A 24,164-nucleotide genomic window follows, 5' to 3' on the forward strand; every position below is an offset into this window, starting at 1 on the left:
TATTTTACATACAACAATAGTTTAGTTATATATTACAGACTTATAGAAACCTTCTAAAAACATTAAAACTTATTACTGGCATGCGAAACCTTACACTGGAGAGAATAAATGAAGACTCGGCACCCCACTTCTGAAAGGTTGCTGACCCCTGTGTTAGAGACTATCGAGACAGGACTCTGTACAACACATCCTACTGCTTCAGGTTAGAGTAAGTTCTAGTGACGGCTTAACTTCTATGCAAAAGCTTGTCTATGTAATGCAAGAGTAGTTAAAAAAAGGTTTCATACTAGCCTTTTTTGGTACAGTGGCAATATACTAATATTTAGTTTGTAGTGCAGTAGTGTGCAAAGGCCCAGGAAGGATCAGGCACTGCACAGTAAGTAAGAGAAATAACATCCTCCAGAACTGAAGACTTTTAAATGTGTAGCTGTAATCAACAAATAATTGTCACTTTGTGCTAGCAGATTTTTTTCAATCACATGCCCAACTTGTATTTGATTCTGGGAGATACCAGCATTCCGAATTCTTGAAATCTACGTCATGTAGCTATGACAGTCTTGATCTGCTTTACAGGTAATTAAGTAGTTGCTGCTGGGGGTGCAATAGTCTTCTTCTCCCTAGCTTCTGCCAACTAGAACAGGCTTTCAACATCTCCCTTCCTCACAAATTCCCCACGGCATTACAATCTTGTCTCATTTGTTTTGCAAGAAGTGCCATTTGCTTGTAATTATTAATACTAAATCGTCTGAAAACAGTTTAGCTTGTCCTCCCGTTCAAGTTTCCCCTCTCCCTCAATTTTACTTTGTAACTGCATTAGTTAAGTCTACAGATTTTTGAATGAAAGACTTTACGCAAAATAAGGGCCCAATCCTGCTCCCAATGAACTCCCTGGGAGCTTTGACCTAAGGTTGGGTCTATCCACCAAATGCTTGTTTCATTACATAGGGACCTATCGTGCACAGCATTGAATTCCCTTAACTGCCATTGAAGTTAATGGACTAACTCATTATCTGCAATATTGACTATTTAAAGCCCATCATTCAAACTGCTGAGCATCCTCACCTCCTTCTGATTTGCAAAAGAAAGCCCTTACTAAGATTAAATTAATAGATTATAAAGCCAGAAAAGAGCTTTGTGATCATCTAGTCAAGCCTCCTGAATAACACAGGCCATAGAATTTCCCTGAATTAATTTCTGTTTGAACTAGGGTATCTATCTTTTAGAAAGACATCTAATCTTGATTTAAAAATTGCCAGTGACTGAGAATCCACCACAACCCTTCGTAAATTGTCCCAGTGTTTAATTACTCTCATCATAAAAAAAAAAAAAAAGGTACACCTTATTTCCAGCCTGAATTTCTCTAGCCACAATTTCCAGCCTTTGGACCTCGTTAGATATCTTGGTTTTCTAGACCAAAAGATCCTGTTAATACATTTCTGTGTCCTGTTTAGACTGATCAAGTCACCCCTTAACTTTCTCTTCGTTAAGCTAAACGGATTGAGCTCCTTAAGTCTTATCAGGCATGTTTTCTAAACCTTTAATCATTCTTGTGGCTCTTGTCTACATCCTCTCCAATTTACAGCCACAAGGGTAATTAATGACAGTCTGGAGCAAAGGTAGAGCGCAACTGAATATAACTAACTATCAGCTGCACAGAGACATAGTAAAGAAAAAGGAAAACAAACCTGACTAGCTGTTGGTCGCTTTTTGGGGTCCCATTGTAGCATGTCTCGCATGAGCTGAACTGCCTCACTGCCAGCATTAGGAATTAGAGTCTTTAGGTTGTTAGGTACACACTGGGGCCAGCGAAAATTCATGGTACCTGCAAGTTGGTAGCCTTCAGGCCAGTCGTTCTGAAAGAATCAGTATTCTGATCACTGAAAAACCCAACCATAAAGAGGTCTGATGTCTAAGTACCAATACTGTTCACTTTCAGTACCTCTCATCAACCATCTTAGAGTTCTTTACAGGTTTAATTAATTAACCTCAAAGCACTGCTGTGACAATTAAAAAACAAAACAAAACCACACACCAGGAAACCTGCCATACAGATCACACACCAAGTCAATGCCAGAAATGGGGGCAGAAGAGACTGTCCATCCCCCCGGTTTGTTCTGGCCACTGAACCAGAACAGACATGTGCCCCAACTGTAAATGAGCCTCTAATTCCATAGAAAGGGCCTGAGGACATTGGAAATTTCAAATAATTGTTATCTGATAAAATTCTTCCTTTCTGGACATGTCTTTTCTAACATCATAATTTTCAAGGGTATAATTTTTAACTGTTGACTTCCCAGATAATACAAGTTTTGTTATTTCACCTCTGAGATCAGTACTAGACTATGGCAACAACAAGTATGAAGAGGATAAAGAGACATTCTATCCTATATCCTAGGCATAGTATCATTGATGCACTAAGCAATACACATTGAAGACGTGGATCTCACTTAGCTACCTTTTTTGGTGTCCCCAGTACTTGGCAAATCTTGAATATAGTATCTATTTCACTGGCACCAGGGAAGAGAGGCCTTAACGTGTAAACCTCTGCCATTATACAGCCGACAGCCCAGATATCAATGGGAGAGCTATAGCTGGTGGATCTCAGAAGAACTTCAGGAGCCCTATACCTATAAAAACAGCAGTTTATAGCATTCACAAATCAAACAAGTACTGCATAACATCGTTACCTCAAGTGGGACAGCCCGTGATTTTTCATTCTCTGCCTCTCTGGAGACAGAAAGCATCCTTTAAAGGATTCCCAGCAACCCCCACACAATGCACAAGACGGTATCTCTTTTAGAGTCAGGGTTTGAAGTGACACAATATTCCCAGAATGCCCCATCAGATACTTCCATTTTTGCTTAGACACTGCACATCATGAAGCACTTTAAGACCTGAAGGCCCAAACCTGTGAGGTAATGCTCAGCACCCCTATTCCCACAAAGTCAATGAGAGTAGAGAGGGCCAAGCACTTGTGCATAGAGCCCCATTCTGCGAAAGTACAGATTTATTCTCAGCAACTGAAGTTGTGTGGCAATTTTCCTTGCACTTTCATTGCTTTTTTTAAAGTTGATTTTCAGTGAGAACATTTTTAAAAAAAGGAAAAATAATGTAGACTTAACACAAACTATGCTGAAGATTTAGGTCATTCCTGACAAGGAAAAAGACCCAGTGTTCCCGCCTTTGGTCCTTTGTCTCAGATTGAAATAAATTTGGAAGTTCAGAGATGTGTTGGGCCAACTCCTCTTTACTGAGGCAAGATGTTCGATTTTGCCTCAGCCACCCACATGGTCTGATGAAGAAAGCTGACAACAAAGTATGGATGCTTTTGGTTTAAGATTAGAAGGATGAGTGGGAGTCATCTGTTAGTATTAGGTGCGCATATGGCACGAATCATTGATTAAACTTGATTTTTTTGTCTTCCTTTTCCCTGCTTGCGTTTACGCTGTTTCCCACCCCCATGCTATTTCTCAGTGCCCAACCACAGCAGCACTACGAGTGCTGTAACAGTCTTTTCAGTAGCTCTATAGTGATTGTGGTGGCCCCGGACCACTGCTGGTTTTGGAGACTATTCTTCATATGCACAGTAGATTAACCAATATCCATTCATTTCAACTATGCTACTGTCATTTGTCAGTACATCCATTGTCTTACACATTTTGAAGCCTTTTAGTTACGCTAAATAAATGTGATGCACTGGTTTTATGGACCAACAATGATATCATCCTTCACTTAAGTTAAAGTTTTGTCTTGTCTAGAAGTCATGCCTTTAGACATGTAATTTCATAAAATATAGACCAACATTAACATTGCATTTACCATCTTGTAGATACATAGTCTGTGTAAGGAGGCCTAGATCGGATTTCTCGGGCTAAGCCAAAGTCTGCTATTTTCACAAGTTCTGGTCCCATGCAAAGGAGGTTTTCAGGTTTCAAGTCTCTGTGAAAGAACCCTGCAATGCAAATTAAACATCAGTCTGCACTGCATTAACACCCATTTGTAGTCTTTATTTTTTCCTACTTAGATTCCTTCACTTCAGTTGCCACTATTGCAGGTCCAACAGCAGGTCAGAACAGTTTAAAATAATTTTAACCTTGCTAGTCTACATATTTTAGTCAGCCCATGAGGGTAAGTACATAGAAGTTGAGATTTTCAAAGTAGTGTGGCCAACTCCCTGCCCATCTTCCTTTAATGTTAATGGAAGATGTGCAATTTTAATGTTAGTTTTATTTTGTTTTAATTTGAATAGGTGTGGCCTAAATAGCAAAATCTCCCCTTAGGTTAATTTAAGCAAAAAAAAAAAAAAAAAGAATGATTCTTTATATTTCTACAGTTCCTTCCCTCTAAGCATTTCTAAACACTTTACAAAAGTTTGTCTTCCCAGCCATGGTAGAAACCGTCAGGGACACTTGAGCTACAGTGGATACAAATAAGGGAGTTGCTAGAAAAGTGCTCAACATAAGGAGTCTTTCACTATGGAATTTGCTTCCCTTCTTGCTCTGCCAGAGCCTGGACTTCTTAAACTTCTGGGCATGCTGGAAAATCTGTCTTTTCTTGCAGGCATTAGGGGAGATGGGGGGGGAAGTCATCTCAGAGATGGAGTGGCTGGAGGTTGAAGGAGGATTTAGGTAGGATTTTTGTGTTATGGTTGGATGGAATGGCTTAGGATACAGTCTATTCACTGGCAAACTTGAAGCTAGAACAACTGATTAAAGTTTACTATTGAAAATTTTGATTTGTGGGTTTTAAGTTTTGGAAGGTACTTAGGGATCTGGATAAGCACCAAAGAAACGAAAAAAAAAATAAAAAAGAAATCAATATACTGGTGTACTGTGATATAAAAACATCAAGTATGTGTGTGTGTTTTACAGTTGGTGAAAACGAGAGACAGAGTTTGTGACTCATTTGACAGAAGTACAAAGAGAGCCCAGGTCTCAGGACTTGCAGGCTTATGCCGTAAGCCACAAGACCATATTGCCTCCGTTGTGGCAAAATCTTCCAACTCTTCCTTGTGGCTGTGATTCACAACGTCTTTGTAGAAATCATTTACAATCCAGAGTGCAGATCAGCGTAAAAATCTAGTGGTTTGTCTAAAACCGATCAGTTACATTTTGCACAGCAACAATATGCAGGACCAGGATGCATTCAGTATGTTTTGTTTGTGCTTTCTTTGCCAGGTTGTACCAGTGAGGACTTAGAGATTTGTCTACAGCTCATTTAACATGGTTTTAAAATATTTGATTTTCTGTTGTTGTGACAGATAGAGATTTCTTGTTCTCTTTGAGTATGTCTTAGACGCACTAATGTGAATTGAGGAGAATAAAGCCATTAGCAGGAACACATTTTATAAAAGTAAAATCAGTGTTAAGTAATTTTCATAGATTCCAAGTCCATTGTGATCATCTAGTCTGTCCTCCTGTATAACACAGACCAGAGAACTTCTCCAAAGTAGTTCCTAGAGTATATCTAGCATTCCTAGAGATGGAGAAAAAAAATTGTTCTCTTGCCACGGAGGGCAGGACAAGAGGCAATAGGTTCAAACTACAACATAGCAGATTTAGATGAAATCTGAGGAAAAACTTCTTAACTGTAAGAACAGTTGGACAATAGAGTAAATTGCCCAGGGAAGTCATGGAAGCTCCTTCACTGAAGGTTTTCAAAAGAAATCTGGATATCCAGCAGTCTTGGATGATCTTGCATCTTGGCAGGGGTTTACAGTGGACGACCCTCAAGGTCCATTCTAACCTTATGGTTCTATGATCGTTTTAAATCAAGATTGGATATTTTTCTAAACTGGTCAGTGATGGAGCATCTATCCTTTGTAACTTGTTCCAATGGTTAATTATTCTCACCTTTAAAATTTATGCCTTATTTCCAGTCTGAATTTGTCTAGCTTCAACTTCCAGCCATTGCATTATGTTAGATGTTTCTCTGCTCAACTGAAGAGCCCATTATGAAATATTTTGTTCCTCCTACAGATAGGCTGTACTCACTTCATGCCTTAACCTTTTCTTGAGCTAAATAGATTAAGCTCAGCACAATAAACCACGTTTTCTAATCCTTTAATCATTCTTGTGGCTCTTCTCCAAACCTTCTACAACTTATCAACACCCTTCTTGAATTGTGGACACCAGAACCGGATACAGTTTTCTAGCAGCAGTTACACCAGTGACCAGTACAGAGGTAAAATAACCCTTTACTTCTCCTTGAGATTCCCCTATTTATGCATGCCAGGCCTGCATTAGCGGTTTTGGTCATATCACACTGGGAGTTCATGTTCAGCTGATTATCCACTATGATCCCCAAATCTTTGTCAGAGTCACTTCTTTCCAGGATAGAATCCCCCATCCTGTAAGTATAGCCTACATTCTTTGTTCCTAAAAGGTGTAATATGGCTAATGTTAGGATATAGATATTCAGGCCCGTCTGCAAAGGCCTGTACTCTAAGAATTTAGGTGTATTCTTATCACTTGGCTAGTGATAGAGGTATAAAAGAAAGAATCAAAATCACTGTCTGCTGGTGTAAGGGCCTTCTCTTACTGTGACAGTCTGAGGCCCTGTTCTTAGGCTAAGGCCTTTGGCTAAGCAGCAGAGGCAGCCATAAGCTGGGAAGCGAACAGTCACATCCTCACATTCCAAACTAGTCACACTGAAATAAGGTGCTATTCGGCTGTTAGGAATACAATCCTGTCCTGATAGTTCCTATCACCTCCAGAGAAAGGGAAGTGCCTAGAAAATGTAAAAGGAAATTTAGTTTGATAGCATCCTGTCTGGCAAGAACTCACTTATCAATAGCTGGGATGTGAAATCCTCGCTTCTGTGTTGTCTTGTCATTGTAGTTCCCACTTTGCTATTGTTTGTCTGTATAATCTCTGGCTGGTTCTGTGATTGTTCCTGTCTGCTGTATAATTAATTTTGCTGGGTGTAAACTAATTAAGGTGGTGGGATATAATTGGTTACATAATCATGTTACAATATGTTAGGATTGGTTAGTTAAATTTCAGGAAAATGATTGGTTAAGGTATAGCTAAGCAGAACTCAAGTTTTACTATATAATCTGTAGTCAATGAGGAAGTGTGGGTGTGGGTGGGGGTGGGCATGTGGGTGTGTGAGATGGGAACAGGGAATGGGGGTAAGAAAATTGGAATCACGTTTTGCTAAAGGGGGAGATGGGAACAGGGAATGGGGGTAAGAAAATTGGAATCATGTTTTGCTAAAGGGGGAAATGGGAACAGGGAATGGGAGTAAGGAAGTTGGAATCATGTTTGGCTAAGGGTAGGAATGGGAACAGGGACACAGGTGTAAGGCTCTGTGGTGTCAGAGCTGGGAAGGAGGATACTAAGGAAGGAAACTGGAATCATGCTTGCTGGAAGTTCACCCCAATAAACATCGAATTGTTTGCACCTTTGGACTTCGGGTATTGTTGCTCTCTGTTCATGCGAGAAGGACCAGGGAAGTAAGTGGGTGAAGGAATAAGCCCCCTAACAGCTAAACATTTATGTTTAGCCATATTAAAATGCATATTGTTTGCTTAAGACCAGTTTCAAAGCGATCTGGATCACTTGATAAATCAGTGACCATCCTCTTCATTATTTACCATTCTCCCAATTTTTGGGTCATCTGTAAACTTTATCAGTGATGATTTTATGTTTTCTTCCATGTCATTGATTACAAAAGTTAAACATCATAGGCACAAGAACTGATCCCTGCAGGATCTCACTGGGAACACTTCCATTGGATGAGGATTCCCCATTTACAATTACACTTAGCCAGTTTTTAATCCATTTACTGTGTGCCTTGTTAATTTTATACCATTCTAGTTTTTTAATCAAAATGTTGTGTGGTACCAAGTCAAATGCCTTACAGAACTCCAAGTATATTATATCAGCACTATTATTGTTAGCAATCAAACTTGTAATCTCATTAAAAAAATTAAAAAAAAAAAAGATAGATCCTTTCAAACTAACTCGCTATTTTCTATAAGCCATTTTGTCCCATTGGGACTGTGATCCTGTAAGTCCTTCACCCACAAATAGCTCCACTTATGGGTGTTCTGCCTGTGGAGGATTTGCAGGATTGAAACCCACTGTTATCATTTTAATATACTTACAAGACAGTATTACAATGCATAGGGAACGTTAAGAGTAAACTCTAAAATTAAAAGAAATAATTGCTTGATTCAAAATTGGTTTTCTTAGGTAGATCGTATTAGTGCTGGCTGGCCAACAAAGTCCGTTCTTATTGTTATCCTAAGGCTATCAAAGCTATTAAATCACAGGGATATTTTACCACAAGTGTAATAATGTGTGGATACATTTCACACACATATATACACACACTACATAATTTAACAGTCATGAGAAATGCCAAGTTATAAACTCTGGAGGTGGAAACCCTCCTTTGTCCAGAGAACAGGTACAGCACAGATAGCACCAGTGCAAATCTTATCACACTGTTCCACCAAGATGCCTTAGCCCTCACCTGAAAACGACCGCCGAGAGAGGCAAAAAGATAATTTAGTCTCCATGCCCAATCTTTGGGGACTTTTCTGGGATGGTCAACAAGAATGCCCATTGGTGCCAGCTGTGCTGGTAGTTTTGTGATGTGGAATCCTATTCGTTAAAGGAGCTGGAGAAGCTGCCAGGTTAGTTGAACATTACAGGCAACCAAGCAGATAATTATTTGTGGTCACTGGCATTCTTGCCCAACTTGGAATTCGTGACCTGAAAGTGAACAGCCCGTCTCCTATTAATAGCCCCCATCACTCCATTTAACAGAGGAATTTTATTATTTATTTTAAAACTAACAGACACTATCTTGCTCCAGTTCAAAATATTTAGAGCCAAAATACAGCCTACCATGTTTATGGATAAATGCAAGCCCTTGCAGGATCTGATACATAATATTCCTAACTGTAGATTCAGGAAACAGTTTGTTTCTGTAGAGTGAAAAGTACAGAAAAGTTACTCGCTGTGTCACTGCATCAGTTTCTTATCATTTCTTCGGCACCTATAGGAAAAGGAACAGTTAGAACAGCTAGAAAAGCAATTGTAAGCAGTGTACTTTGCTTTTCAGCAAGAACTGTGCAGTCTTTATGTTCACTGCCATATCCTGGGGTATTTAAGCTACATTTGATATGGAACGCTGCAAGTAAAAAAAGCTAGTCAATAAATTGAACAACATGATGTAAGACTTAAAACAAAGAAGAATGCTTCAGGCACATCCCACAACACTGCAAGGATTCAGAGACAGCCCATCTCAGTAGAACACTTTTCACTGTTCTTTTCCTGATGAGCTCACTTCTGTCATATGTGAGATCAGACATTTTACTTTAAGCTTTACTTGGTATGGGGCTCCTCTTTATGGTCTTTTCTGGCTTCATGAAGGTAATCCTCCTTACTGCTGTTGATATCAGAGCAGTCCCCCTTGCAATTGCCTCTAAGAGGATCTGCCAGGGCAGCAGGTTTAGGAATAGCCCTTGCTATTGAGGAAAGGAAGATCTAGACCCATGGGCTAAGTGATAAGCACCTACAGCCCCACGGCATCTCAGTAGGCAGGGCAGTGGCCTTGAAGAGCTCAGTGACAGGATTCACTGGAAAGAGCCGACCACCAGTGAAACGAGAGGCCTGGACATTCTTTAACTCCCTGTGCTTGATCCCTCCCTTAAACTCATTCAGCCCATCCCATATTTTAAAAGTGAGGTCAGCAACTAGTCAGGACTTTCCTTTTAAACTGTAGTGGAATTGAGTTGAGTTTCTTCTCTCTCCCCGCCAATGTGTAAAAATTGAGTTTTAGCTTAGGTTTAAAGAAATCATTAGAGTTTAACAGGTTTATGTTTAAAATTCTTAATCATTTTGCAGGATTTCTACCATGAAATATTTTCTGCACTATAACATCCCTGAATGCACATGTGCAATTCAGTCTCATGCCCTTTTGTTTCCATAAGTATGTAGCATCCATGACCCTTGCTAAAAAATATTTTGAGATACCATATAGGAATAATTTGTATTCGTGGTGGGGCAGGTCCCCATCCCAGTCAGGAAGAGGATAAAGAGCTCTTCGGAGCACAATCAGCCACAACCCAACACACCTGTAAGGCCTGCCAACCTTGGAAATGGGCAGGTTCCTAAAAGGGAGGATCCAAGCCCAGTGCAGGGTGGCAATTTGATGTAAGCTGAGCTAGACCACAGAGCACAGGTGGCTTATCAGCAAAGCTACTGAAGAGCCTCTGAAGAAGTAGAGGGGCCATCTTTGCTCTGCTGTATTCTTTAGCACCTAGGGTGGTTGGGCTGGCCTATGGACACGCTGAAGGGGATCTGGGTTCCCAACCACCTGAGACTACTCACCTTTTGCCTCACGTAGAACAGCAGTGGACCATTTTGAAAGCAAGAGGATTATTTTGTTTCCCTGTTTCAATCGGATTGTTTTATGCCCCCAGAAGAGAGTGCTGTCTCTAAAACATACAGCTAGAGGACTACCCCCAAACCAGTTCTACAGATATGTCAGCATTCAGGAAAGGACATCAGAGAGAGGAGCCCCAAGAGGGTAGCCTATGACAGTATTGTAAAACAAGTACTCATTTTCTTGAAGTTCAGAACTTCGTGCAATAAAGACCTAAGGTCTAAAACACATTTGTCCATCTGATTTAGTGCACCTGACCACACCTGTGCATGCATATTGGCCACATGTACAACCAAAATAACATTTTGGTATCTAAATGTCCATTTGTGTATGCACAAATGCCTAGTTTGTGTATGCAATCACAGTACCTGTACATTCAAAGAGACAAATATGTTCTAGACCTTTGTCTTCACTTTATGAAAGCCTGACCTATCAGCTGAACTCTAAGGGCTAGTCCACATGAGGGAGTTTTACACTGGTTTTGCTATACCAATGAAAATCCCTAGTACAGATGAGCTGCATCCATATGAAAAGGGGCTTATACTAATGTGACTTGCTTTGCTTTACACTGGTGCAATGTGAGCACACTGGGGGTTTGCATCAGATATAGTTACATTGATGCAAAAATCCCTGATGTAGCTAGTCACCAAAATAAAGCAAAGGCCACATTTTCTTCTGTAATATACAACTTTAAAATAAGATAGTGTTTGGAGGCTAAATATAACTGCAACCTTTAAAAGATATGGATGTCAAAGACCGCTAAGAAACGAACTCATTACCTTTATAGTTAAGTTTATATTAGGAATGGTGTTAATGATGTAACTTACATACCTTTCTTTCATCAATTGGTAAAGATTTTCCTTCATGTATTCAAACACAAAATAAAGATGATCATTTTCCCTGATAACTTCTTTCAGTTTTACTATATTGGCATGGTTTAATTTCTTCAAAGACTAGAAGCACAAAATACAAAAGAATGTAACACACTGTTATAAGGAAGTATTCCATTTCACTTACCTTGAAGCCCTTGTTGTACAAGCTAAACTTATATGCTGTTTAATTGTTTAAGCAGAAGGTAGCTTTAAAGACCAGATTTCCAAAGAAAGCAATTCACATATACATTTGCAAGTGGTCCGAGTTAGGTGTGCAGGCTGATTTGTGTCAACATATTAGCTTTTAATTGTGCTTAGCTTGCAGTTAGACACACCCAACTGGCTCACTGTTACACATCTGATGGGCTGCATCTTCTCACTGGAGGACCATCCACTCTACTTGTGCCTATGCTGCTAGAAGCAAGAGGAGATTTTGGCATGAACTCAGTCCAATTCACCTGTAGGTCTTTTCCCTCTAAAGTTTCCCACCTTTTCAATAACCAGTGGTAGCAACAGCATAGACAAATCCTGCTTTAAGCAGGGTTAGAAGAGAAGTGATTAAAGTTTTCTACACTTGTGCTCCCACTGACACTACTGCTGTTGGAGCTGAACTAGTGGTAGCAACAGTGGGAAGTTAAGGAACACCTCACACTTATTGTTTGTGTCTCTGGTCTAATTATCCAGAAACAGGACTACCCTGCGTGGAAAGGAGCATATGTACAGATGCGATTGGTAATGAAGGCCATATATACATAAGCCTTAAAATCCATACTACAATGCTACTCCCAGCTCCTGTTAAGAGTTCTTGCAGTGCAGCCCTGCCATAGGAACAGCCAGAATTCAGATAGCTATCTGCTCCCTTGGGCTGCTGCTGACTGCAGGTATCCTGGCAGGAGCCCGCTCCACACCATCTACAATCTGGCACCAGCAGTCTACAATCAATAGTTTTTTACATGACTGCAAAACAGCATGTGATAGTGTTAAGGAAGAATGAGGAAACGGCAAAGCTACCACGAACATACTGTATATACTCGTTCATAACCAGAATATTTTTGGTAAAAAAGTGATGCATCAAAGAGCAGGGGTTGGCTTATAAACGGGTCTACTCCAAAATTTGATGATTATTTTAAACTCTATGAAATCATTGAATATCTAATACATTGTAGTTTTGTTTACCTGGAGCATCTGGGAAGTCACTTCCTGCAGCTCCTATTGGCTGGGAACGGAGAACCACGGCGACAGGGAATTGAGGTGCTTCATGCCTGCAGACACTCCAGGTAAACAAAATATCCCAACCCACCAGCATCTTACCCTGATGGGCCGGGAGCCAAAGTTTGCCAACCCCTGAAAAATAGGGTCGGCTTCTGAAAGGGTCATACAGTTTTTACTATTTTTACCTATCCATCTTGCGAGGTCGACTTATAAATGAACGGGTAATGAACGAGTATATATAGTACTCCACAGCTCTTACTGCAGGGACCGCGAATGATGCTCTTCGCAAGACAGCTGGAATGGGTCTGTTACCTAGAAACACCAGAAAGAACTGTTCGAATGTAAAAGGCCTTGTAAACGCTGGGTTGAAAAGTAACAATCCTTAACAAGTACCTTAACCTCTCGAAGATTCATGCATTCCTCCCAAGAGTAGAACTTTCTCTTCATCCTGTGGAAGCGGGGGGGAGAGGGGGAAGAAATATAGCAGTCAGTGCCATTATAGTCTGAGCTCCATAAGTCTCTGCACCTCAGTTTCTCCATCTGAGAAAGCACTTTACATCTCTAGATCAGTGGTTCCCAAACTTTAACAACCCATGAACCCCTTTCACTAAAATGTCAAGTCTCATGAACCCCCTCCTAAAAATGAATATTTCCAGGGATTTTCTCCTTTACCTGAGTATAAATTATAAAAACTCTAGATCAGTGGTTCTCAAAGCTGGTCTGCCGCTTGTTCAGGGAAAGCTCCTGGCGGGCCGGGCCGGTTTGTTTACCTGCCACGTCCGCAGGTTCAGTCGATCGCGGCTCCCACTGGCCACGGTTCGCTGCTCCAGGCCAATGGGGGCTGCGGGAAGGGCGGCCAGCACATCTCTCGGCCTGCGCCGCTTCCCGCATTGACCTAGAGCGGCGAACCGTGGCCAGTGGGAGCCGCGATCGGCCAAACCTGCGGATGCGGCAGGTAAACAAACCGGCCTGGCCTGCCAGGGGCTTTCCCTGAACAAGCGGCGGACTGGCTTTCAGAACCACTGGTATAGATGAAGGGTGCTATATGGGAGTTAGGTATTCATCTACAGCCTCTCTGGTCACTCAGTAACAGACTTAAAGGTGGAAATTTTGCAACAGAAAAGCTTCAAAAACAGACTCCAACGAGAAACTGCTGAACTTGAATTAAGATGCGAACTAGATATCATTAACTTGGGTTTGAATAGAGACTGGGAGTGGCTGGGCATTAAACATGAGGAAATAGATTCAATATGTGAAGTATCCTCACACCTTCTTGTCAACTGTCTAAATGGGCCATCTTGATTATCACTACAAAAGTTTTTCTGATAATAGCTCATCTTAATTAATTAGCCTCTTACAGTTGGTACGGCTACTTCCACCTTTTCATGTTCTCTGTACGTATATAACTCTTCTTACTATATGTTCCATTCTATGCATCCGATGAAGTGGGCTGTAGCCCACGAAAGCTTATGCTCAAATAAATTTGTTAGTCTCTAAGGTGCCACAAGTACTCCTGTTCTTTATTAAAAAAAAAAACAAAAACAACATACTTGTATAACTAGGTCTATTTTTGTTCCTTCTTTCCCTTGCTATTTCCTCCTTTTCTGCACCTTGATTTCTTCTTGTGCCTTCTATGCCTTTCCCTTTTTCTATTCCTCAATTCCTTCACTTTTCAGCATCCAGGTTTCCTCCACCCTTTTTAATTGCCCCCTCCCCTGAAAAGATTCTCTCCCCCACTAACTTCACCAACTGAGACCTGTTTTCCTGTCCACTTTGGCCTCTCTCCCCGACCTATTAAACAACATTCCTCTAACACAGCCAGTTTCATAGAGATGGGTCTCTCTTTACTTCCAACCTGTAATAGTATTTATCATGTTACAACTGTGTAAACATAGTGTGTTATGCACCACCTAAGTAAAGCATGTTCATTTCTTTAAAATGCAGTTAATTTCCATAGTAGATAGTGTGTGCGCACAAGAGCTTTGTCTCACCTCAGTACAGAATCACTAACTGCTACTGCAGGCATTTTTCAACTTGGAAATGACCTTGGTATTTTGATATTTTAAAAAAAAAATCATTCCAATTGATTTTTGTTTTGTTTTGCAGTGACTGCACCATGCCTGAAGATGCCATGCTTTTGGCTATCACTTCTACGGTGCTGGTTTGTTCCACAGGTTCTGTTTGGCATTATGATGAAACCTCAAAGGGAAGTGGTTGCTAGCAAGGTTTTGGATAGCAAAAAGCACACTGCACAAGTTGGACGTGGAAACCATGCTACAGCTGTGGTGGCTACAACAATGGTGGAAAACAGCCGTCCAACATTGCTTCTAACCCTTATTAACTAATCTAGGTTATACTGTAGTGAAGACAAGACAGCTGTAGTTTTAATCCGCATTAGCTGGTTGAGGTAAACCCCTAGGTAGAGCTACCATGTGTCTACACTAGAATGTAAAATGGGTTAGTTTAACGCATTTAAAAATACACCTTTCTTCCCCGAGTGAAAACACAGCATCAGCAGTCTTTAACATGGCTAGACAAGCACCGTGAAAACCTCCGGCTGTGTCTATGCTGCAACACTTTTTTTTTTTTTAAATTATTAAAGTAGTGGATTGGTCTGTTACAACAGGGGTTCTCAGCCTTTTTCTTTCCGAGCCCTCCGCCCCACATGCTATAAAAGCTGTAGGGCCCAGCAGGGGTGGGGGGTAGGGCCCTCGGGGCAGGGACCTTGAGCATAAGATGTAGTTTGACTTCTATTTTGGGGGTGGGGGGTGCAGGGGCCAGCAGGGCCTGAGCCAGCTACGCATGGTGGGGTCCACAGAGGGAGTACCACCTCCACCACCCTGATTCACCTCAGGAAGCCACCCAACCTGTCTGGGTTGGGGAGGCGCAACCAAAAATCATAACTCACAAAAGGTGCGTGTGTGTGTGTGTATGTGGGGGGTGCTTAGCACAAAAAGTTTGAAAACAGCGTAGGGTGCAGGGAGAGGTAGCTAGGGACTGTGTGCTGAGAGAGGTCCTGGCTCCTGGAGAGCTCTGACAGCCACAGAGCTGGTCACCACACCCAGGCGGCTCTTACCGGCTGCCTCAGCATGAGCAAAGAGGTCTGGGAGCTGAGGAGCAGCTTCAACCCTGGGCACCAGGAGACAAGAGAATGCTGCGACTGCCTGCTCCATAGCACCAGCCAGAGCAACAGCCACCCTGCACTCCCTGGATCTAGCTTCCCTCTTCTGACCTGGTGGGGGGGCGAGGGGAAGCTGCCCAAGGGGCTGCCCTGCTGCAGTTTCGGGGGGCAACACTCTCCTTCCCCCCTCCCCCAACTCTGCCCAGGGACTCAGGGCTTCTGCCCCATGGGGAGCACCAGGGCTTAGGGCCCCAGGTTCAGACCTGCTGCTCCCAGCTTCAGCCCCATGGGGGTCCCCGGGGATGCTGGAGCTGTGGCTCTAAGTTTTGGCCACAGGGCCCCATGGCCCTCTTGAAAGGGCTCAGGGACCCCCGGTTGAGAACCACTGTTCTACAAGCAACAAAACATCTGACCCAGAATCAGAAGCCTGCTCCACACAAACTCTCAAAGTCAATAGGAGCTTTGTGAACATGGGGCCAAATTCTGCCCTCAGTTACCAGACTTACACCAGTGTGTCAATACGGAGTAACTCCTTTGTCAAAAAACAGTTACTTCACGGTTATACCAAGAATTTGGCGCAGTGAGACTATAGGATTGGATTGTTCTGCTATGGAAACAGTAAGAAATGCTTTCCAGATGAATTGTCTTGACACCCAAGCAGCAACAATAAGGGCTAATGTTCAGGACAGAATGTTTCCATCTGTTAGAGAGAAAACACACACACACACACCCTCTTGAAACAGGAAACAAAGCATTTATGATATTGGGAGGTGGGTGTGGGGGGAGAGGGAGGGTTGAGGTAAATTCATTTGAGTCTTACCCTTTCAAGGGTTTGTGTACACCTGAGGGTTTGCCAATTCACCTGAGGAAACGAAGGTTTGGCTTACACTTAGAAGTTAGGTTGACTTAGCTACTTCGGTTGCGTGTATGAAAAATATACACCCGACTGACATAGCTATGACCAACCTAGCCCCCTAGTGTAGACACAGCTATGTCAAGTGCAAAATACATCTACTGGCCGTTGTTCAGGGAGGTGGTATTCCTACACTGAGGGCACAAACCCTATCATCTGTATAGGCTGTGTCAACATTAAGGGATTATGCTGGTATAGTTACACCACCATAGTTATGCCATTATAGTCTCCGTAGCGTAGATATACTCTAACACATTAGTAAAGGCTAGTTTTGACTGGCACAAACATTTGGGGAGTGTCTACAAGTGCCATTTCACTCAACATAGATAATGTAATCTATTAGAAAACCATATGTAGACATACCTTCAAATACCTGATTTAATCACAAGATGCTCTTTTTGCCTGCATCTATTCCCATGACAGATTTGCAGTAGTAACTCTGCCTTTCGCTAGCATGAATCTTTGCTCACGATCCCTGCAACGGCCATGAGAATAGCACAGCTGACCTGCTATGCTATTGTAGAGCGGTAGTGTAGATGCTTCCTATGGCAACGGAAGGGGGTTTTCCCCATCACTCTAGGTAATCCACCTCGCTGAGCAGTGGTAGCTAGACTGATGGAAGCATTCTTTCATCACCTTAGCTGCATCTACACCAAGGGTTACGTTGGCATAGCTCTGGCACTCAGGGGTGTGGATTTTACACGCTCATAAGCAACGCAGCTATGTCAATTTACATTTTAAGTATAGATCAGGCCTTAGACAGGTGGGCCATTTAAAAACTAACTAAGTGGTCTCTGAAGCTGTTAAGTGAGGCACTGGAAATTAAGTAGGCCTCTCAAACAATTTGAGTGAAATGTGAGGGCTGTGTATTACAATGGGACATAAGTAACAGACAAAGATGACCTAATCAGTTCACTCCTCAATACAATAACTGTCACTGGGTGATTACACCATTCATTTCATGTCCCATATTTAGTGGCTGAGAATTAAGATGCAGAATTGTATATTCTCAGACCTTGTTACAAAACCAATTGTATATACACTGAACACATGATGTATATTAGTTGGATATATATCAGTGTAATACTATTACATCAAGGAATAAAGTGACTCACTTTTTAATGGCAATTAGCTCCCCAGAGTCAATGCTTCTCCCTAGGAGGACGGACCCATACGTCCCATCACCAAGCTGTTTGATAGTAGTGTATCTATTCATGATGTTGATCCTTTGGCTGCAAATTCATTTCAGTCCTTAGTACATGCTTCCCTGCTGCTGATGTGTTTCTTCTCTGAGCGTAACCAGTTCTTTCTGTGGCAGTACTCAGGACTGCATGAATAGCCACAAGAGTCATGTTTTCAAGGCTCAGCCTCTGGTCTGAAATACAGAACACAATCCAGTGGATCTGGATTATTTGCATTTTTCAAAGTTGTCTTGTTTACAGCTTCTTTTCTTCCCAAAGACATCCAGGAGCACAAACAGGCTTTTTTCCTGGTTGTCTAAAACAAAAGAGACAGATTGGGTCTGGCCTTAAAAAGGCATGTGCACACGGAGACCTCCCACTCCTTTACACCCGCCCTTCCCAGAAGCCTGCTGCAATTGCAGGGCCTGTAATTAGCATCAGACGTGATGGCAACCCCAATGGATAGCAATAAGCAACACTACAGTTACCAAAAGCACAGAATGAGTTCTCATGTTCTGGAAATAGCAGCCCCATCAAGGGAACTGAGCATCTCTAATTACGTGGCAGGGTACCTGTTTTAGCAAAATTAACTAGCAAATGGATCAGTAACTCACAGGTCATACTGCAGTCAGTGCAGAGCTCTGACAAACCACCTTTCCTAACTTCCCAAGATGTCCCTCAGTGCAAGGGGTAGAGTCATACATATCCTTTAAAGGGAAAAGATACTCAAGACAGACAAGACCACATTTACCTCAAGGTTTTTACCCCAGAGATAAGTTTGGCTCTAGGAATACTTTATATATCCAAATTACCTACCAGACCCATCACCCTGACACAGTGCAAATAAAATAATCATATAAAATAAAAATGAGTATTAGCTTTTCTAGTCCAACCCCTGGCAATGGCCCCTATGCTTAAATCAACTTACTTACAAAAAGGAACAAAACGTGACCTACAGTATGTAAATTAGTCATACCCTTCGAATTAAGCTAAATAGTGGGAACAAGAATCACATCTGCAAGCTTGTCTGTGTTATGGTCAGTTCCATGCCTTCTTACTCCTCCATTATTAAGAACTTAATATCATCTCTGAGCAGAAGAGCAGCGGCTTTTGCCTTTGTAAACTGTGCATATAGATGAATTACATGTCAACAGATTTGCTGCAGTAGCAATATGTCCATACATGCTCCCTGTGCTGACTTAACTGAGAAAACAGATGACCACTTTAGTGATGGAGAGAGCTAAGCTGCAAATAAATCTCTTGCATCCTCCTTTCCCAACAAACAGGACAGGTTGCCCAACCGCTATCAATGTCACCAGTACATAAAGATATACTCTGCAATGATGCTGGCATCAACAGCAGTATGTTACAATAAGTTGGGATGGTCCAATTGAATTAGATGTTGGCAATTTTTTCCCTTTGTCTTAGCAGTTAAGCACTGCCATTGGGAATCTGTAAACCTAATGCATGGATGTGGGAAAGAAATCCGCTAATGTCAAAACAGCTTTTGTCAGTTTATGTATCATCTACGGAGGAGACAATCACTTTCCCTACCTAGAAGCCACTTATACTCCTTGATTCATCAGAATTTGCCTCAAAATCCACACTTTGATGAACAATTGTGCTGCATCAAAGCTTCTTAAACTTTTTTAAATCTTGAAATGGAAACCAAATGCAAACAATGCAGACGGGCTGCACAGCCGGAACCAATGTTTTAGAGAGGTGTGAACTGCCCATTCATCCCAATAGACTACTAACTGAAACCTGAAGATAGTAATTTAAATGTCAACAGGGTATTTCACTCTATAATTTGAGAAGAAATATCCAGTAAATATGTATAGCTCACAATCATAGCCTCCCTCAAAGGTCGGAAGTGTAAGATATATTTAAAACAGAATAAAAAGAGGGGCTACTGTACTGATTGTATTATTTATTTTTAGGTTTACATTAAATACTATAGGTTTGTCAGTAATTTAAATGAAGGTGCCATAGAATTCCCCACAGGCATACCAGAATACTGCAGAATCAAGGGACATTGTCACAGAATTTAGGTCTGTTATGCCTGATGACTTGCCATGGAACATGCAAAACATGGTCCATAGCAGCAGCAGTTTATGGAGCTTTGGAGTACCACTTGCTTGTTGGCCACCTTATTGGGTAACTGGGTATTCCAATGTGAAAGCTTATGTGATTTAACCAAAGTCTGAGGAGTCAATGGCAGACCCAGGATTTTAACTCCGACTCCTTGCTCCCAGACCTGTGATCGGACCAGTAGATCTCTCAATATCAATAGGTCTCTCAATATCAAATTTAGACAACAAACCAAGACTCCTTGTGTTTTTCTATCAATGAAACGGTAATAAATAATAATGGCACAAGAAAGGACTTTGTACAATTTTGAACTAAACACAGGTAAAATCTGGTAGACTTTGTAGAAGTCTCAGCAAACACTCTCCTCATGAAAGGGTCATGATGTATTAGCATGATGCATTAGCCTACACAATAGAACAAATATTTAATAACAGGCTCTTCAATCTAGCAGACAAACATAACAGGATACGCTGGTTGGAAGCCGAAGCTAGACAATTGCAGACTGGAAAAAAGGCATACATTTTTAACAGTGAGGGTAATTAACCACTGAAATAATTTTCCATGGGTTATGGTGGATCCTCCACCTCAGGAAAAAATTTTAAAGCAAGGCTGGATGTTTTTCTAAAAGATGTGCTCTAGGAATTATTTTGGGGAAGTTCTATGGCCGGTGTTATACAGGAGGTCAGACAGAGGATCACAATGATCCCTTCTGGCTTTGGAATCTATGAATCTAAGGCTAGGTCTAGGTTACTGGTTCTACAGCAGCCTGTGCTGTCGCAGTGCTGTACCACAGATGCTTTCTACAGTAACAGAAGGGTTTTTTTCCACCTCTCTGAGCAGCAGTAGCTAGGTTGACAGATAATCTACTCTGGGGTTTAGGTCAGCTTAAATATGGAGCTCAGGAGTTTGAATTCTTCATATTCTGAGGGCTTGAGGGTGGATCGATGGATATTCTTGAGGGTGGATCGATGCTGCAGCAATCGATCCACCGGGGGTCAATTTAGTGGGTCTAGTGAAGACCTGCTAAAAAAGTCGACAGCCGATTGCTCTCCCATCGACTCAGATACTCCACTGGAACGAGAAGCAGAAGGTAAGTCGACAGAAGAATTTCTTCCGTTGACCCAGCGTGGTGTAGACACTGCAATAAGTTGACCTAAGGTAGACTCCAGCTACGTTATTCACATAGCTGGAGTTGCAGAACTTACGTCTACGTGACCTCATAGTGCAGACCTGCCCTGTGTGACGTAGCTAGGTTGACCTAAATTTTAATTGTAGACCAGGCCTAAGAGCCTTGACACAGCAGAAGTGAATACTCCCAGAGAAGGAGGATCATTCAGCAGAACTGATGCTTCCTCTCCTTTGTGCTCCTGCCTCATCTCTTCCTGGAGAGAAGGAAGAGGCTTTTGGGGCCTAAATCACTATCTGCCTCCCTTTGCTTTTGTTAGGCCTATGGTGTCGTTGACAGCATCCCTATATACCTCTTGCAATAACTTTCAGTTACATGCCTAATGTGCAGGATTAGATACAAATTTCAAACCATGAGACTAGAAAATTAAGTGAAAAATACATGTTAAAAAAAAAATCACACTGTTTTGCATGGAAGTTAATGAGGCTCCACATGGTCACAGACGTCCGCTCACATGTTGCTCAATGCAGGATCAGGGCCTAGTTTTGGATGCCAGTTGAAGAGGTTTGGAACCTGAAGTCAACTGGAGTCCTAGGTTCTCTGAACCTTGGAAAATCTGGCCCTAGGTGTTTCAAGTTTGCTAAACAGGAATTTAAGTACCAAAATTAATGGATACGTTGAAACTTTTGGTCCAACTATTTGGACAAAGAGACACCCACAGAAGCAATGGTCAAGTGCACAAAGTCTGGGAAACAAGCAGGGAGAACTGGAGGTCCTGGCAAAGTCAGGGAATTATGATGCGATTGGAATAACAGAGACTTGGTGGGATAACTCGCATGACTGGAGTACTGTCATGGAAGGACAGGGAGGGCAGAAAAGGTGGGGGAGTTGCACTGTATGTAAGGGAGCAGTATGACTGCTCAGAGCTCAAGTATGAAACTGCAGAAAAACCTGAGAGTCTCTGGATTAAGTTTAGAAGCGTGAGCAACAAGGGTAATGTCGTGGTGGGAGTCTGCTATAGACCACCGGACCAGGGGGATGAGGTGGACGAGGCTTTCTTCCGGCAACTCGCATAAGCTACTAAATTGCACTCCCTGGTTTTCATGGGCGACTTCAATCACCCTGATATCTGCTGGGAGAGCAATACAGGGGTGCACAGACAATCCAGGAAGTTTTTGGAAACTGTAGGGGACACTTTCCTGGTGCAAGTGCTGGAGGAACCAACTAGGGGGGGAGCTCTTCTTGACCTGCTGCTCACAAACCGGGAAGAATTAGTGGGGGAAGCAAAAGTGGATGGGAACCAGGGAGGAGGTGACCATGAGATGGTCGACTTCAGGATCCTGACACAAGGAAGAAAGGAAAGCAGCGGAATACGGACCCTGGACTTCAGAAAGGCAGACTTTGACTCCCTCCGGGAACCAATGGGCAGGATCCCCTGGGAGAATAACATGAGGAGGAAAGGAGTCCAAGAGAGCTGGCTGTATTTTAAAGACTCCTTATTGTGGTTACAGGGACAAACCATCCCGATGTGTAGAAAGAATAGTAAATATGGCAGGCGACCAGCTTGGCTTAACAGTGAAATCCTTGCTGATCTTAAACCCAAAAAAGAGGCTTACAAGAAGTGGAAGATTGGACAAATGACCAGGGATGAGTATATAAATACTGCTCGGGCATGTAGGAATGAAATCAGGAAGGCTAAATCACACCTGGAGCTGCAGCTAACAAGAGATGTTAAGAGTAACAAGAAGGGTTTCTTCAGGTATGTTGGCAACAAGAAGAAAGCCAAGGAAAGTGTGGGCCCCTTACTGAATGAGGGAGGCAACCTACTGACAGAGGATGTGGAAAAAGCTAATGTACTCAATGCTTTTTCTGCCTCCGTCTTCACGAACAAGGTCAGCTCCCAGACTACTGCACTGGGCAGCACAGCATGGGGAGGAGGTGACCAGCCCTCTGTGAAGAAAGTAGTAGGTCGGGATTATTTAGAAAAACTGGACGAGTACAAGTCCATGGGGCCAGATGCGTTGCATCCGAGAGTGCTCAAGGAATTGGCGGATGTGATTGCAGAGCCGTTGGCCATTATCTTTGAAAACTCATGGCGATCAGGGGAAGTTCCAGAAGACTGGAAAAAGGCTAATGTAGTGCCAATCTTTAAAAAAGGGAAGAAGGAGGATTCTGGGAACTACAGGCCAGTCAGCCTCACCTCAGTCCCCGGAAAAATCATGGAGCAGGTCCTCAAGGAATGAATTCTGAAGCACTTAGAGGAGAGGAAAGTGATCAGGAACAGTCAGCATGGATTCACCAAGGGAAAGTCATGCCTGACTAATCTAATTGCCTTCTATGATGAGATAACTGGTTCTGTGGATGAAGGGAAAGCAGTGGACGTGTTATTCCTCGACTTTAGCAAAGCTTTTGACACGGTCTCCCACAGTATTCTTGTCAGCAAGTTAAAGAAGTATGGGCTGGATGGATGCACTACAAGGTGGGTAGAAAGTTGGCTAGATTGTCGGGCTCAACGGGTAGCGATCAATGGCTCCATATCTAGTTGGCAGCCGGTATCTAGCGGAGTGCCTCAAGGTCGATCCTGGGGCCGGTTCTGTTCAAAATCTTCATTAACGATCTGGAGGGTGGTGTGGATTGCACCCTCAGCAAGTTTGCGGATGACACTAAACTGGGAGGAGTGGTAGATACGCTGGAGGGTAGGGATAGGATACAGAGGGATCTAGACAAATTGGAGGATTGGGCCAAAAGAAATCGGATGAGGTTCAACAAGGACAAGTGCAGAGTCCTGCACTTAGGACGGAAGAATCCCATGCACCGCTACAGACTAGGGACCGAATGGCTAGGCAGCAGTTCTGCAGAGAAGGACCTAGGGGGTGACAGTGGACGAGAAGCTGGATTTGAGTCAACAGTGTGCCCTTGTTGCCAAGAAGGCCAATGGCATTTTGGGGTGTATAAGTAGGGGCATTGCCAGCAGATCGAGGGATGTGATCGTTCCCCTCTATTCAACATTGGTGAGGCCTCATCTGGAGTACTGTGTCCAGTTTTGGGCCCCACACTACAAGAAGGATGTGGAGAAATTGGAGAGAGTCCAGCGAAGGGCAACAAAAATGATTAGGGGTCTGGAACACATGACTTATGAGGAGAGGCTGAGGGAACTGGGATTGTTTAATCTACAGAAGAGAAGAATGAGGGGGGATTTGATAGCTGCTTTTAACTACCTGAAAGGTGGATCCAAAGAGGATGGATC

The 24,164-nt window shown here is 42.5% G+C and overlaps 1 protein-coding gene across 6 annotated transcripts in view; it reads right to left on the minus strand.

Annotated features, from left to right (window-relative positions):
- The window catches only part of CILK1 (ciliogenesis associated kinase 1), a 59,794-nt gene that overhangs the window by 29,721 nt on the left and 5,909 nt on the right, over positions 1-24,164 (minus strand). For 4 of the 6 annotated variants that reach the window (XM_075126459.1, XM_048845294.2, XM_075126460.1 and 1 more), the window contains exons 3-9: positions 17,635-17,894; positions 12,879-12,933; positions 11,233-11,354; positions 8,859-8,938; positions 3,820-3,952; positions 2,456-2,627; positions 1,686-1,853 (exon numbers count right to left, since the gene is read on the minus strand). In XM_075126459.1, coding sequence (XP_074982560.1) covers positions 1,686-1,853; positions 2,456-2,627; positions 3,820-3,952; positions 8,859-8,938; positions 11,233-11,354; positions 12,879-12,933; positions 17,635-17,735 — 831 coding nt within the window. In that variant the 5' untranslated portion in view covers positions 17,736-17,894. Of the gene's footprint in view, positions 1-1,685; positions 1,854-2,455; positions 2,628-3,819; positions 3,953-8,858; positions 9,010-11,232; positions 11,355-12,670; positions 12,798-12,878; positions 12,934-17,634; positions 17,895-24,164 lie in introns of those variants that run through there. The other 2 variants (XM_048845299.2, XM_048845300.2) reach the window with 2 other exon arrangements.

This window comes from Caretta caretta, chromosome 3 (assembly GCF_965140235.1).
Source record: "Caretta caretta isolate rCarCar2 chromosome 3, rCarCar1.hap1, whole genome shotgun sequence".
NCBI classification, from domain to species: domain Eukaryota; kingdom Metazoa; phylum Chordata; order Testudines; family Cheloniidae; genus Caretta; species Caretta caretta.